General features: G+C 35.7%; 1 protein-coding gene across 10 annotated transcripts in view; it reads right to left on the reverse strand.

The window, feature by feature from the left end:
* ZNF827 (zinc finger protein 827) overlaps positions 1-17,606 on the reverse strand; it is a 139,744-nt gene that overhangs the window by 7,723 nt on the left and 114,415 nt on the right. For 6 of the 10 annotated variants that reach the window (XR_005556197.1, XM_039338993.1, XM_039338992.1 and 3 more), the window contains 5 exons: positions 10,010-10,147; positions 8,118-8,289; positions 5,656-5,846; positions 2,678-2,869; positions 2,403-2,580 (listed from right to left, as the gene is read on the reverse strand). Coding sequence is in view for 9 of the 10 variants with exons in the window: in XM_039338993.1 (XP_039194927.1) it covers positions 2,403-2,580; positions 2,678-2,869; positions 5,656-5,846; positions 8,118-8,289; positions 10,010-10,147 (871 nt within the window). In the remaining variant the exon portion in view is untranslated. Of the gene's footprint in view, positions 1-2,393; positions 2,581-2,677; positions 2,870-5,655; positions 5,847-8,117; positions 8,290-10,009; positions 10,148-17,606 lie in introns of all 10 variants that reach the window. The other 4 variants (XM_039338990.1, XM_039338996.1, XM_039338995.1 and 1 more) reach the window with 4 other exon arrangements.

Below are 17,606 nucleotides of genomic sequence, written 5' to 3' on the forward strand. Positions count from 1 at the left end.
TGCTGTTTTTAGTAACGCCATTTGTTTTTGCAACTCCATTTCAGAAACCAAACTTTTGCTATGTCCCTGCCTCTGCAAAAAGGTGAGATTTACACAGGCTATGCTAAACGCTCTGTTAGCGACTATTACAAATCCAGTGGAAAAGAGTGTGGGAGAACTCTCGGCTTCTGTGTAGGGGACAGTCATCTCATCCAGGGATGCTAATCATTTCAATGCTTTTGAGAAATTTTAAAAGCGGTACTCTATATTTCACAATGAAAGGAGTGCTTCACAACACTGTTTGATTCTAAACCTTGAAAGGACCAATTCTAAACTTTTACAGGAAGAAGTTAAAAGTCACTGAAACTCTTTTGGAGGAAACACTTAAACCAGGTGTGTCCAACCTTGGCAGCTTTAAGACCTGTGGACTTCAATTTCCAGAAGCCACATTGATTGGGGAATTCTGGGAGTTGAAGTCCACTGGTCTTAAAGTTGCCAAGGTTGGGCACCTCGACTTTCTCTGCAGTGAGCTTGTGTAATAACCTTCTGCTTTTGATAAACACTTTTTCGAGAGATTGTTTGCTTTTTGAGGTATGTATTCTTTTATCAGCTACACCTGTCTGCTTTTACGAGATTCACTTTTTTCTTTGAAATTATTGTATTTTATTGAATTGTTGTTGGTTGCACTGAGTCCTAGAAGGCCAAAGGATATATTTTTATATCAATAAATATAAAAAGTGGTAAAAAAAATCCCACTGAGAGGGCTCTGCTCTGCAGTGATAGCAAATTGTACTATCATCATTGGTTGTATATTTCTGTACCAATGGTGGCAGGGTAGGATAATTGTACAAAAGAACTGTTACGTATGTACTTAATCTGCTGCTGACACCAGCAGAATTTCAATGTGTTTACTATTATCCATAACTAAAGCCACAGACTTGGAAATATCTTCCTTTTGAGTAGTATTAATATTTTTGAATTAGTGGTGTTCAAGAAACCATCACTGACAATTTATTATTACCATTATTATTGATAATTTAAATGTTATTGCATATTGATTTGTGGTTTGTTATCTAAAGTCTGTACAAATTGGGGCAGTCTTTAAATACTGTTACATAAAAATATAAATAATACAAATTTAGTGGGGCCCCAACTATTAGTTGAATAGAGTAAGACTTACAAATATGAGAAGACTTACTTCTCAGAAATACTTGCATTAGATTAATTATTAGTGACTTTTAATAGTGTAATGAACTTAACAGTTTAGAGGTAATAGTGAATGCTGAAAATATTTTGCCGTAAGTTATCATGTGAAAGTTCTAAAATGCTACATATGTAAACCTGTGGGCCGTGCAATGCTTCTGATTCTATTAGGAAAATTTTGATAAGCAGTAAAGTCTTTGTAATTCATAAAAGTAGCCAACAAAGATACAGCTGTTTTAATGAATCAGAGAAGGCTGCATTCATGTTTTCACACATTCAAGAGTACCCTGTTCCCAATCATATCTGATAAACATATAATTGAATATTAATATTTTAATCTAGTGATCTGCTACTACTTATGGCATGTGCCTACTCCATTTAGAATCAGATTACCGTGTGGCAGTAGCATTTGTGTTTTTATTAGGCTGAAAACAATAGCTTAAAGGACTTCTAATATAAATTTGAAACCATCATTGGTAACTGATGTTAAAAAGTATCAAATTAGTCAGGATTCAACCTAGCACCCTCCAGATACATTGGGACTACATCCTAGAATTCCCAGCTAACACAGTAACATACACAGTAATGTAACATACCTCTGTTAACATACCATGAAGACCTACCAGCAGTAGATAATATTTACTTATATCAGCAATAGTCCATTTAGTATATTTGTCTATATTTCTTTGAATTAGAGTTAGTTTTGCAACTGTTAATGTCATTATCATAAGACAATATTTAAGAATTTTCATATAACTGGAAATGTATTAGTACCAGTCTGAGCCTATGGAACTATTTTAATTACAGAGACACCAAACATTTATGCACTGTTGGTAAAAAATAAATCGGTAGTGCTCAATACTCTTATTCTTGTTTAGTGCAGCATCAGTGCACTTAAGAAACCAGATGAGTTTGTTTTCTAGTAGCCGCTAGGTGACGTGGTATTTCAAATGGCACTAAACTATAACTCCCACCATCACTATTAACCATATTCCCTTGGGATGTTGAGAGATATAATTCAGCAACATCAGAAGTGCCACACATTGCCATATGTTGCCTATTCCTGATTTACAGCATCTTCAATTTGTTCTTCATAATAAGCTCTCTGGCTTTATCTCCCCCAACATTTCTATGTCCTCCCATGCAAGTATCTCTGTTTCTACTTCCACAGTGATCAAGGTACTTAACACAGTAAAAGTTTGTGTACTTGCTTTCCTTACTTGAGCCCACCAGTGGGGACAGTATGGCATTTCTTGTGCTCCAGTAATTGCTCAGGAGTCTTCATGAACTTGTGGCACACATCACATTCAAACATCCGTGTAATCAGGTGGATTTGCAAATGGCGCTCAAACATGGTTTTTGTTTTGCAGACAAAGTTACAGAAAACACATTCAAAACCTGCAGAAGGAAATTACAGACACTATTACCTAAGTCACGCACGACAGCCTTGAGAAAGTGGATGGAGTCACTTTGCATTCCTTCGCCAACTTTTTACCTTTCTCTGATTTTTCTTCCGCATTTAATAGAGTCTGACTACCAGGCACTACGGAAATAACTAGCAGGTTATTGGGTCCCTTGGGCTTGGGGCTGATATCTGCATCTTCTTTACTATTGGCAGAATCACTAAGTGCTGACAAGGAAGAAGAAGAAGGACTGGTTGAATCATTGGGTGTTTTCCTTTCTTCACCTACAAAAAAAAAAAATCAAAGGAATCAATGCTAAACATTAACCTGCTTATTGAAATCAGCATGCAAGTAATTCAGTTCAGAGATCCATACATCCTACCGACACTGTGCAAATCTAAGATGATTGGGTTAAATGCAGACTTCTCTTTAATTAATTAAGCTAAACAAATTTAAGATTTCCTGAGTACAACTATATTTCCTTCTAACTGAGATTAAGCACTTCAAGCTATTACTGTACTCTCGTCTCTTTTAGTAAACAGAATGGTTTAATTTATCTTTACAATCCTTCCCACAACCTCTGCAAAAGGTCAATTGATTTAAATACCAAACCAAACAGATTATGGATGGGTGGTGGACATTGGTAGATGCTGGTTTATATCCTCCTACTGATCAACTGGAAAGTTGAAGAGTAGGTGCTCTACAAAAGATATTTGCATTTTAAGGAGGTAAAAAATTAATAATAAATAATAAAATCAAATGGCCCTGTTTAATAGCATGCTTCTATGTTACATGGCTTCTGTTGGGTTTTTTAGGGATATGGCATTTCTTGCACCTTAGATGCTTATTAGATTTTAATGAGTTCTTATAATTTCACTTGTTAGCAATATTGTTTTGGAATTGTCAGTGTAAAAGCCAGCCCCGCTAAGGAAGTTAAATTTCCAACAGGTAAAATCAGAAGCACCTGATAAAACACTTAACATTGCCCCTAAGATATTGGCCAAGTATGCTTTGGAGTTGCTTGGAGTCATTTTAGCACAGTTATGTGGGCCGATTAAGTACACAGCTAAAGGAGAATTTGATCTTTTTAAATATGATTTCCTTTCTGAAATTAAGTAGAACTTTTTGGGGGTGGGGGTGGTTAATGTCCAATGTATATCTCATTCTAGATTTAAAACCCAAATGGATACCTCTAATAATCTTGTGCCCATCTTTCTGGGGCAAAGATGATCACCAGGCAGCTTGAACTTGTTTCTGAAGAGCCAGAGAGCAAAAAAGTTCTATGTATCCCACTTACATTAGTAGTATTTTTACATTGATGAATTTTAAAATATAGTTAGCTATATATGATGTTTTTGTACCACTTGCACCATTTACAGTTATTTTAAAGCAGTAAGGCTTTGAGTGACATATCAGGGACTGTCCTCCCAAAAACAATGGAGGCCAGAACACAGAGGTTAACAGGGTCACAACTAAATCTAATTAACATACAGCTGATTGTAATTACAGCTCAACTATTTAACTACATTTAAGTTGATTAAAAGTGCTTAATACTTTTCCAATCCTATCATATTAAGCATTACAATTTCATGGCAACTTTTGAAGGATCTTTGGGAGGGACACATTGACAACATAGGGACTGCTATATTCACCTATTTCCTTTATCTGCCTGCTCCTCAATGCAGAAAAAAGTACTAGTTTGTTTCTTTCTATTCTGCCTTATGCATATCTGGAGTTCCAAGTAGGGTTAAAATACTTCATTTTTCTTTGATCAATGACAGCTCTTTATGACTAACTTTTCCAAGCACTGCCCACAGGAATTGGAGTATTAATGCAATGTTGGGATTCTAATTATTTTAATTTTTCAAATAATTATAACTGGACAAATTATATTACATTATTCCTTAGGCAAAATGAAAATCAACGGACAAGTTAAGCTGTGGAACCTATTAACATCCTAACCAAAGTGGTTTGTGCCTGGCAAAATCCTTTTTCACCAACATTGAAAATGCCTAAAGGCCTTTATTAAGTAATAGTGTTTGCAGTACATTTAGTCGATGGGTCTTCTATTTCCAGTCTGAATTACAACTCCAAACTATTTAGGAAGAAAAGTAAAGGGAAGGATACTGTCTTTAAAAAGGAATTCCATTTTAAACAAGCAAGAGGTCTTACTTGACAAAAAAGAAAGAGGAAAAAGGGCATTGAGAAGGAGTGGTTTTCCTTCTTATGTTCAATGTTCCAAGTTCAATGCAATGCATTTTTCTGCAGATAACACAGCTGAGAAGAAGGAAAGCAAGTATTGGTCTAGCAAGCAGCCTTATTTTGGTTTGTATTTTAATAGAGGTTTGTGTAGTTCACATTTCAAAATTTAGAGACAAAACTATACGCAGTTATATAACAATATATGCACTTTTCCAAATCTAGTTATGCAGTTCTTAGTTCTAAAAACTCCTACGAAAATGTGTATTAGGATAGAAGCACAAGTATGTACAACAAAACTGCTTGTCAAAATGCATGTATATTAGGAATAAAACATAAATGTACATTGAAGCAGGGAAGGATCAGACAAAGCTACAGGCAGAAGAATGAGAAAATGACAGGAAACTAATACAACAGATCATGCAGATGGTGACATGACACGAAGGTATTTCATAAGTAGTTCATTATATTATTTTTAACATTTGTATTTATGATGGTGTACAATCAAGGTGCTCATGAAATCATACCTACACAAGATTACTACTTGTTCTTGCAAAGAATTTCTGGACAGAGTCTAGATTCCATATTACAAAGCAAGTGTGAAGAGCTGCTCAGTGAATTCTTGCATTCTCCTACTTAATGACAGCAATTAGCTCTGAAAAAATCTTCACACAGGGCTGAACAGAATCCAAATGATGCACAATGTCATTTTTGCCTAAGACAACATGAGTAAGAATATAAAATCCATTTGGCCATAATCACCATTTTAGATTGCGGCTATCAGAATTTTGTAATGGCTGGACCAAACTGGAATGGCATCAGTGAACCCTGATGTAGAGTTGTGGGACAGAAGCAGAAGGAGGAGACAAACCTGGACACAGAGAGAGGTTATCACCTGTATGCTTGGTGGCAACATGAGCCTTCATCTCTGCCTCTTCCATGGTAACAAAATCACAGGCTGTGCAGCAAATAGAAAACATCCATTGTTCTTTATCCACATGAAGCGACATATGACTGACAAACTGGACATTCAGCTCTGTTTCAAATCCACACACATGACAACTGGAGGCAGGAGAAAGTTAGAAATATTAAAGAGTATGCTTTTAGGGATCCTCTGTGATATAGTGAACATTGTTTTTTTTTTTTTTTTTTTTTAAAAAATTCATCCTGACGAGCTCCTGGTTTTACAAACTGTTCAGCTAAAATTGCACTGGGATATTCTTTTGTCTGTTGAACTGCTTCTGAATGGACAGCCTTGCCAAGCTGATTAAGGGCAGGCACAAGGCAACAATCCTGAACATGCTATAATGATGCTAAATAATCATAAAGTTAATTAACAACTACAGGTTCCAGATGCTGCACATCACCCAGCTATTTCCTTTGGGCAATAAGATGTGCTGCAGTCTTGCCAAGATGTTCAGTCAGCCTACTAGGTGGACAAATGGGGAGCTCATTCTGCTCTTTACAGCAATCCCCAAGCTTTGGAAATATCTAATGTCAGCTTGGGATCTAACACAGAAAAGTTTGGAATTCTTAATACAAGCAAGCCAAAATGGGTGCAGGAACATTTTCTGCCTGATTAGGCAAAAGCTTAACCAGATACACAGATAGAAACAGCGGTAAGGGACATTTTGTAATCAACTCCTTCTCTTATAGCACTGATTTGGCGTTTAAAGCTTCACATTTCCATAATTTGGCACTCCAGCTGCAAAGGATCAGAACCCTCAGCAGCCCCATTTTCACGCTCAATAGAGAGAACAGAAATTCTGGTCTAGCATTTGGGTGAAAGTTGAAAATGGCTGGCCTAAATAGTCTTGAACCAAGGAATTTCAGGAGTCATTTCATGAAAATTGTCTCTCAGAATGGTTCACGGGATAAGGAAAAATAAATTTATTTTCTGCCATTTCTCTAGGACAGTGTTTCTCAACCTTGACAATTTTAAGGCATGTGGACTTCAACTGCTCTAGGAGCACATAATCTTTTAGAGGCAGTGTTTACCCCAAAGTCATCCGATAAATTTCTATATTGAGGACGGACAGATAAATCTGGATCTGTGCATTAAGCAGTGTACCAGACTCTTTTATTTGGATGGCCAAATTATAAAACCCTTTCCAGAACTCTCTCTCTATACTTTAATTGGATAATGAACGCAGGACTTTCTTTAGTAATCTCTTTTAATTCTGCTTACTACTGGATTTTATTGTTTCATTATTTTTTAAGTGCTAATTGTATGATCATTATTTTTTAAATTCTAATTGTATGGTTTAATTTAACTGGTGTGTGGTACCTTGAGTGAGTCTTGTTTCAAATGATAACACGTGTATATTTACATTAACATTGTTTCTACAGCTGACACATTTTACAATGTTTCCTGCAATTTGTCTGAATATTAACAGACCAGATACTCAATTGCCAAGTCACTCAACTAATCCAGAGATGGCCACTTGGAACTGCAGTAGTGATTAAAAACCTTTTGGTTACAGCAGATTGCTATTTGGATCCATTCATGTCATCATGCTACTTCTTGCAATACTGGGCAGTTTGTGATCTGGGGCTTTTCAGTAAGGTACTACCCATAGCAGGGGTCCTCAACCTTGGCAACGTTAAGACTTGTGGACTTCAACTCCCAGAATTCCTCAGCCAGCAAAGCTGGCTGAGGAATTCTGGGAGTTGAAGTCCACAAGTCTTAACGTTGCCAAGGTTGGAGACCCCTGACCCATGGTGTAAATTCCAAGTGACCCATAATTTGCATCCCAGACTTTCAGGCATGACCTTTATAGAAGGTGCAGCAGACAAATGAGACAATGCAGTTATTCAGGAGCAAGTATCGTAGCATATTTTAGATAACTAGAAAAAAATATAGCTCATATCCTAGTTTAATTCAGACATTTTCAGAAGATCAAAAGTCAAGATTTTACCCAGTAGACACAATTATGATGTTCAAAAATTCACTAATATCAAAAGTGGTTTCGGTTCCTGCTAGACCAATTCTTAGGTTAACAAATGTGGCATTTCTATCTGTTATTGCAGAACGTCCTCAAAAATATGAAGTTTGTCCTAGCGTACAAATATGGACATAGCGTAGCTTAAGAAGTAGGTTGGAAGGCACAAGTTAAGGAAGAGAGTAATATAGTTTCATTTTACTTCATTTTTTGGGATGTACAAAGTGTGATGTTCTACTGTAAAATGGTAATTGCTTTGATCTGCACCTTTTTGCAAGCTATAATAAACACATCATTATCCTTATGTAAATAGTATGGTGGTTGCTCTTTTATAAGTCTAAACAGAAACTGAGACCTGACCTATAAGTTTGCTTTTCACAAAGATCCTCACCTGTAGTAATAAGGATGCTTCTTTCCATCATTGCCTTCAGATGTGACAGCGCTGACAATGTCCTCAGTGTCTGTACTCACCAACTTCACAGAATGCACAGTCAGATGCTGGTTCAGATTAGCACGGCACTTAGCAGCATATGGGCACAAATGGCATTTATATTTTCTCTCTTCTGGAAAGAAATATTAAAAAAAAAACCTGAGTTGAAGTTTCTTGTATGCATCTCTTGATACAAGTATGAGCCTGGGGATTCCATCATTATAAAGAGTTGCTGAACCAGGTGAGCCAAAAGGAGGGATACCCGCTCAAATTTTCTTATAAAAGTTTATATTTATATTTACATAAAGTTTATATTCTAAAAAAAAACCACCATTCAGAACTTCCACATAAAGGTCTTTGCACCAATCAATTTTTGCATCTGGGCAATGTTGTATCTGCCCCATAGCAGCTGAAGTGGCTCAGCTGCAGGATATTTGAGAAAAAGAAGTCACTATTTTTTTTAAAGGTTTTTGCTGCTGTCTTGTGGCCATCTAGATGTTTTGAAGTACAGATATTGAGAGATTTGTGATGCTTTCAATTAATAGATGAGACAAGTTTAAATTGAAATTTCCTGGGCTTCCCTGGGCTTTAAAAGGATACGCTACTTTGATTTCATTTAAAAAATAAACAACAGGTGTACTAAAACACTATTTCTTTCTGCAATTTAAAAAGTGCAGACATGCTAAAACACCAAAGCAATTTTATCAAAATACTAAGTGCAAAGCAATGATCTAGAACAGTTTCTCCCAATGTGGACAATTTCCTGGACCCCCAACTAGGAGTCTTTGCCAGAGTGACCCAAATCAAGTACATCACATTGAACCAGACTGGGAAAGTATACCATAGAAGAAATCCTTCAGAATACTTCAAGAAGCATAGCTATGCAAAACAAAATGATCATACTTTCTATTCTTATTATATTTTTTATTATAGACAAATAATACTTTGTGGAAGAAAAAGTCTTATAGTTTAATTGGATAACATTAGTACATTTATTCAATTCTTTTTCACCTGCAAATATAATGTATGCTAGTTATTCGGTTATATTTTGTTATAATTGCATTTCTGTATGATTACAGAATGGTACATGAGTTTTGAATGTACATCTACAATTGTAATAACCCAATGGGGCCAGATTTTCTACCAGAAACAGAAAATGGATTCCAGATTCCATTCATTTATGGGAAGAAATAAGCAAATACTTTTTCAGTGCAAAATTGAAAACATAAAAATAGTTTGATTTTGTTATTATTTATTAAACTTATGCTTGTGGTTACTGAAAATCTCTTGATGATTTAAAATAAAAGCCAAAGTTATTAAAGTTTACATGAAAAGTTGAAGTCAGAGTTAAAACCAAATATATTAACAAAGAAATCAAATAGTAATCAAGATAAAATGGCAATTAATTTTTTAAAATTTATTTCCTTAACTAAGTAGAGGACATTTCCAGAAATCTGAGGTGACTACAAACAAGGTGACATCTTTCTGTTCTTAAGCAACTGAGTTTTTAAAAATGAGAAATAACAGCCTTACCTCTTATCCTCTGTTACTAGACAACTGATTGCTTCTATAAATGTGGTTTTTTTCCCCCTTTAGATTTGTAACTGGGTGGGAACAGTTAGTTTTTATTACACAGATGGATTTAATTCAGAATATTTCAGTAACTGATTCTTATTTCATGGTTCTTCCAATCACAGAAAGAGGAGAAGGATATATTTTAATGATGGCTTTAAGTAGTTGCCTATGATCACTGCAGTGATTCCAGCTCTATTCACGCTTATTTGCCTTCAAAGAAACGTACCCTGAGAAAAGAACAAATTCTATCCTATCTTATTTTAGAAACAAAATATTACCCGTGTGCAGGGAGAGATGTCGGGACAACGTCTGTTGTCGGCCAAACACTTTTCCACATACATCACAAGGAAAGAGCTGGTCATTAAATTTCCAGGACGGCAACCCATTTCCAGTTTCCAGTCCTATCTTCTCTGTTTCTGTTCCTCCCCAAAAAAGAAAAAAATGTCATTCTATTATTAGTAAGCCAAAGGCATTCTCAATTTTGTCTACTGTGTCTTGCTGGGTATATCACTGGCAACAAAAAGAAACTATTCCGCTCTCAGTGAATATGATTCAGATTTTGCAAAACTATCAATCCTAATAAGAATTTGTAAATAATATTTCATTACTAAACAAATAATATTAATCTGAATCCCCTCCTTAGACAGAACAGAAACTTCTCCCAAGTTATAATTTTAGAAGAAAGGTGAAATACAGTTAAATGTCAGAGAGTTTGGATAGCAGGTAGATATCAACCTCCACCATATATGCTGTCTTCTGCTTTAATCTTTTGTTTATGCAAACAATAACCACTCTCACTGGCCAGTTGGTACATCAGTCTTGGAATTTGCTTTTATTTATTAATTTAATAAATAATTTAATTCTAAAGCTTATTTCTAGAGAGCATCAAATTCATGTTTACAACACAACTGATTTTGTTGAGTTTTAATATTTCCAGTTATCTTCCTGCTTTTGACTATTTTATATTTCCTCAAGAGAGTTGGTAAGAAGGAACAGAAAGGAGGACAAATTTAAATTTAAGTGAATCCCCATCCATTCTGAACTACAGAGAAAAAATAAGCTCAAATGCTCCACGTAATCCTTACCATTTGCTTCTTGTTAGCCTAAGTATGTCAATTCCACCTGGACCAAACCCAGAACCAAATTCAAATCTGGACATTCCTCCACCCCACTTCCAATAAAAAGTACACATGACCCATCTTTATATAAGTATATGTGTAACCATTGGTAAAATTCCCTAAGATTTCCTCCATCTGAATATATCAACCTCATACACAAGCCATTTTCACTTGCAGAAAGACACACGTACATTTAAAAACATAAATGCATTTCCAAGGGGGGAAAATAAGGAAAAACAACAGGATAGAGATGGGCTAATGGGAAGGATTAGATCTGTTAGAAAAAGAATGGATGGAAAAAAGAAGAGAGGAAGGGGAAAGATGTGTGTGGACAAGAATACCAACCTTGCTGTCAAGCGAAATCAAGCCTCTAATAGTGAGTGCCACACAAAGTACACTAACCAAATAGGTGGTAAGATAATAGGGGAACTCAGGCATCACACAGGTTAGAAAATACACACAGGGCCAGTCATAAAGGACTCAAATGTCTATGCACCAATGCACAGAGTATGAACAGCAAACAGGGTGAACTAGAAATTCAGGTTAATGAGGGCATATATGATATTGTTGCCATTACGGAAACATGGTGAGATGAAACCCACATATGGAACACACAGCTAGAGGGATTTAAATTATTTAAAAGAAACAGACCAAATAAAAGAGGAGGTGGAATTTCTCTCTATATAAGAAATAACTACACCTTTACAGAAATAGAGCACAATAATGATAAAAACTGTCTTGAATGCATTTGGGTCAATATAAAAGGGGAAAAAATGACATTGCCATAGATGTATACTACAGGCCACCCAACCAAACAGAGGAAATAGATGAACTTTTTGCTAGTCAGCTAAAAGTCCCCCTTTTTGCTAGTCAGCTAACTAAGGTATGTAGGAAGCACATCACAATAGTAATGGGGGACTTGGTTCCAGTATAGACAGGTTCCAGTATAGACAAATAGTGGATAGGTGGAAGATAGATCGTAATGTGGGTTTGCTTAGAGAAGATGAGAATTTGTTAAAACAAATAAAAGATCAAAGACGAACTCACATCAAGAGAATTTATGGGGTGTTAGTAGAATTGGATTCAGAAGCAGAATTAGTCGAAGAATGTATGATTAAATGGGCACAAAATTTTGGTGAACCAGTTCTACTAGATACCTGGGAAATTATTTGGGTGAGGAATGTTAAATTTACACAAGCCCAAAACTTAAGGGAGAATTTTTACAAAATGTTTTACAGATGGCACCTTGATCCACAAAAAATGTCTCGCATGTATCCTGACTTACAGCCTAAATGTTGGAGATGTGGATGTTTGGATGCTACTTACTATCATATCTGGTGGTCGTGTAAAAATATAAAAGCTTTTTGGATTAAGATATGGTGGAATATTCAAAGAATTTTTAGAAGGAGGGTAAAATTTACCCCACAATTGTTCTTGTTAGGTATTGTTACTGATTGTGATACTAAAGAGACCACATTGATGTTAAATTTAATTACAGCTGCAAGGTTGTTAGTAGGGCAATGTTGGAAGAAGGAATCTTTGCCTACTTTGCAAGAGTGGTTTTTTAAAGTTTCTTATTTGGCAGAAATGGCAAAGATTTCGGCTTTTTTGAAGGATCAATCGCAAGAGAAGTATTTTGCGGTATGGAAAAATGGATAGATTTTATACAATATAAGTTGGATATAAAAATATTATTTAGTTTTTCAATAACTTATATTTAAAATTTAAAATATTTTATAGACTTTATTCTTTTTTATTTTTTATTTTTATTTTATTTTTTCTTTTTCTTTATTCTTTTTCCTTTTAAGTATTTTTCTTTTGGTATTTATGTTTTTTTATATATATATTATTGTTAATTATCTTATAATTTGTTCAATTAATGTATTTAGGTTTATTCATGGTTTATATCTTTTTAAAGATTTTTTGAAGAAATTTTAATTAAGCCTATATTCAGCTCTGGGAAGGTCGGGGGAGGGAATGGGAGGATTGGGGAGGTTTGGGAAAGGGTTGTTTTGTTTTTGTAAAATTTTAAAAAATTTTCAATAAAAAAAAATAGTAATGGGGGACTTTAACTACCCTGACATCAACTGGAAGACAAACTCTGCACCAAGTGGAAAATCAAACAGGTTCCTGGCAAACCTAGCAGACAACTTTGTCTCCCAAAAAGTAGAGAAGGGAACTAGGGGATTAGCCATTTTGGATCTAATTCTCACTAACAGAGATGAAATGATAGAAGGTGTTGAAGCCATAGGAACCCTGGGAGGAAGTAATCATGCAATATTGGAATTCAACATTATGGAAGCACAAGCAATAGAACACAGTCAAACTAGCGTCTTGGACTTCAAGAAAGCTAATTTCAATAAACTTACAGAGGGCTTGGGAAGGATTCCATGGATGAAAATCCTAAAGGGGAAAACAACTCAAGAAGCTCGGGAAATTTTGAAAAATGAGATAATAAAGGCCCAGTCTAGCACAATACCAACAAAGAGGAAAAATAACAGCTCTTAAAAGAAACCAGCATGGCTGCATAAAGAACTCTCTGACAAATTGAAAGATAAAAAGGACAAGTATAGAAAGTGGAAAGAAGGGCACATAACTAAGTCAGAATATTAGCAAATAACCCAAGCCTGCAATGATGAAGTGAGGGAAGCCAAGGCTCAAAATGAACTAAGGCTTGCGACCAAAGTCAAAAATAACAAAAAAAGCTTCTTTCAATATGTAAAAAACAAGAAAAAGGAAATGATTGGTCAATTAGTGGGTGAAAGTGGAAAGAAGGTGAGAAGCAACAGGGAGAAAGCAGAACTATTTAACTCATTTTTTGCATCTGTCTTTACACAAAGCGAAAAAAACAGACCAACCTACCAAAATTAGTGCCATAAAAAACAGAATAGAAACACAAGTTAAGATAGGCAAGAAAATGGTAAGTAAGCACCTGTCCAGCCTAGACGAGTTCAAATCACCAGGACCAGATGGATTACACACCAAGGTTCTCAAGGAACTGGCAGATGTGATCTCAGAACCACTGAACTATATTTTTCAAAGATCCTGGAGCACAGGGGAACTACCAGAGGACTGGAAAAGAGCTGATGTAGTTCATCTTCAAAAAAGGAAAAAAATGAACCCAGGAAATTACAGACCTATCAGCCTGACCTCAATACCTGGGAAGATCCTGGAAAAGATAATCAAACAACGAATCAGCGAACACCTAGAGGCAAACAAAGTCATTACTAAAAGCCAACATGGGTTTGTCAAAAATAGATCATGCCAGACAAATCTTATTGCATTCTTTGACCAAGTGACAAAATTAGTGGATCAGAGTGTTCCCTCGGAGCTCTTGCTGATCTCCGCCTCCCAGCTGTTTTTGCTTCCTTGGAAGCAAAAGAAACCGCCGCTTCTATCTCCGTGTTTACAGCATTTTGGTGAGTAATTTTTAAACGGACGGAGCAGTTTAAAGGATTTTTTGTTATATTTTAGGTGTTTATTTTTTTTATCTTTTGATTTTTACTATTTTTCCTCCTTTTCTTTGTTATACTAGTGAAAGGACTTAAGATGGCGTTTTGAAAGTGTCGGAGTTTTTTTTTCCTTTCTCTTTTGTTTTACTTTCCCTTTTTAAGGATTGTTTTTTGCTTTTGCTTTTGCTTTTGGCTTAGAATTTTTTCTTTTGAATTGTTTGCTCTTTTACTACTTATTCTTGGGATTTATTCTGGACTTTTAATGATTATAGTTTGTCTCTTTTTAAAAATTCTTTTTTTCTTTTTTTCCTCCTCCCTTTTTGGCTGGAGGGGAAAGGGAAGTGACAATTGTGCTTTTTAAAATGGCTTCAAAGAGGCAGCAGCCTTCCTCAATACCCAAGGTTATTTCTTCTCCTATAACTTCCACTGCACAGCTACAACAACAATCTAAACATGCACCACCGGCTCAGCCACCACCCTCCCCTCCTTTACCTGGACTTTCAGTGCAAGAGGTTAGAGGTATAATGGGAGAGATTGTAGTTCAAATGAGAGAGGAAATGACTCAATTTGTTTCACAGATTAAATCAGAAATTAAATCTGATCTCAAAGAAGAGATAACGGGGATAAAGTCTAAATTGCAAGAAAATAATAATGAATTACGACAAGATATACTGGCAGCTGTTTCAGGTTTGGCTACTGTGGTGGTTAAGCTCGATGCAAGGCTTGAGGAAGTGGAAGACAAAGTTGACTCTTTAGATGACAAAATTCAAGACGTGGAAAGGAAGGTGGACTCCTCACAAGAAGATATTTTGATGTTTCAGTACAGACAGATGGAGTATGCTCTGAGGATTAGAGGCCTCAAGGAAGATATGAATCAAGATTTGATGGAGGTGGTTCTTAGTGATCTGGCGCTGGCTTTGGATATGGATAAAGGAGAATTACAGAGAGAAGTAGAAAAAATTTATAGACTCAACTCCTGGATTGCTAAGCAGAAGAATTTGCCCAGAGATGTGGTGATTTACTTTACAAAGAAGTCCCTGCGGAATGAGATTATACAAGCTTTTTACAACAAAAGATTTCAGATTGCCGCCCAAGATGTCATCATTCTAAAGGAAATCCCATCTAAAATTTTAAGAAGTAGGAAAGACTTTGCTTTTTTAACCAATGAGCTTAAAGCTAGATCGATGCCATTCAGATGGGAAATTCCGATGGGTATCGTTTTGAGCCATGCTGGGACACGTTACAGATTGAACACAGTTGACAAAGCTAGAGATTTCTATACTTCGGTCCTGAGTGCAGGCTCAACTTCATCTGGTCGGAAATCTTTGAGTGCTAAGGAACCTGAGCAGCAATCTGAGGCACTAGATTTGGTTTCCGCAGGGATGATAGAAGTGGCAAAGCAACGCCAAACGGAGGCTAAAGAGCAGAGGATGACTCGTGCAGCTTATAAGCGTAAAGAGAAAGAGCAACGTAAAAAAGAGCCCAAAGAGAATTCTCCTGGAAGTCCATCACCGCCGGTGGGAGGAGCAAGACCCAAGAGTTATGCAACACATGCAGCTCTGTCAGAGTTTGATGGTGTCTTCTCCAGGCTGCGTGCCAAGGGAGATGGCAAAGTTTTTGACCTGGAATGTTAATGGATTGAATTCTCCTCAGAAACGGAAAAAAATCTTTTATTATTTGAAGCAACATACCAATGATGTTATTTGTTTACAGGAAACTCATATTCTACTTAAAGATCAGAAATATTTAGTTAATGCTCGTTTGGGATCTCATTTTATATCTCCTGCACCTGGGAAGAAAGGGGGAGTTGTTATATATGTCAAACAAAACCTGCCAGCTTGTCTGGTAGAATCAGATCCCCAGGGGAGATATGTGATGATTGAACTTGGTATTTATGGTAAGAAAGTACTTATAGTTGGACTTTATGCTCCAAATCAACAACAGGAACAATTTTATAAACAGTTACACCAAAAAATAACTTTGCTTGACTATAGATCAGTGGTACTAATGGGTGATTGGAATGGTGTCTTAGACACACAAAGGGATAAGAAAGGTTCCTCTCCTTTTCTTAAACAAGCAAGGCTACCTAAAGCCTTTTTTGATATGAAAGAAGACTGGGAATTAAGGGACTATTGGCGGGAACGTAATCAAGAGGAGAGAGACTTTACTTTTTTTTCTGACAGACACCAATCTTTTTCAAGAATTGACTTTTTCTTGATTACCACGGATTTGTATAATAAAGTAAAGAATGTAAAGATTTTTCCTAGATCACTGACGGATCATAGTCCAGTTTGGATGGAGTTGATTCAAGAGAAAGAGGAAAGAAGATCCTGGAGAGTTAATGAAAATTTGTTTAGACAAGAGAAGAATGTTCAAAAACTAAAGGAGTGTTTAAAGGACTATTTTGCTTTGAATATGTACAAGGGGACTTCAATGTCAATGGTATGGGATGCAGGTAAAGCATTTATGCGCGGTGTTTTGATAAAAATGAATAATTTTTATAAGCGAAATCAGATTCAGAAACGTAGAGAACTTGAAGATGAAATTAAACTAAAAGAAAGGGCTTTGATTCTAAATCCTTCTGATGAAAGTACTAAAGAATCTGTAAAGTTATTAAGGTCACAATTTAATATGTTGATAGCAGATCAAGCTGCAACCAATTTATTATTTATGAAACAAAATACATTTTGTAATGCTAATAAGCCGGGGAGATGGTTGGCTTATCAATTAAGAAAGAAACAGAGACAGAGAATAATAGAGAAAATAAATTATAAGGGTAAACTAGTTTCTCAGAAGGAATTAATTAAAAAATCTTTTTTGGATTATTATCAAAACCTATACAAATCTACTAATGTACAACTGTTAGATATAAATAAATATTTAGCTGAGGCAAGTTTTCCTAAACTGACTGAGGATCAGAAATATGAAATTAATGGTTTAATCACTAAGGAGGAATCGCCTCAGCAATTCAACAATTGAAATTAGGGAAAGCACCGGGTACGGATGGGTTAACAGCTGTTTATTATAAAGCCTTAATGGAGGAGATGATTCAACCATTAAATGATCTTTTTAATGGTATCCTACAGGGTTTAGAGATTCCTCCTTCATGGCGTAGTGCTTTTATATCATTGATTCCAAAGGAGGATCAAGATCTTACTTTACCAAAAAACTATAGGCCTATATCTCTTTTAAACGTGGATTATAAGATATTTGTAAAAATTTTGGTAAATAGGCTTATGAGGGTGGTGCATCATCTTGTGCATAAAGATCAATCAGGGTTTATAACAGGAAGGTATATGAAAAAC

Source organism: Crotalus tigris, unplaced genomic scaffold (genome assembly GCF_016545835.1).
Source record: "Crotalus tigris isolate CLP2741 ecotype Arizona unplaced genomic scaffold, ASM1654583v1 scf7180000017725.2566008, whole genome shotgun sequence".
NCBI lineage: Eukaryota > Metazoa > Chordata > Lepidosauria > Squamata > Viperidae > Crotalus > Crotalus tigris.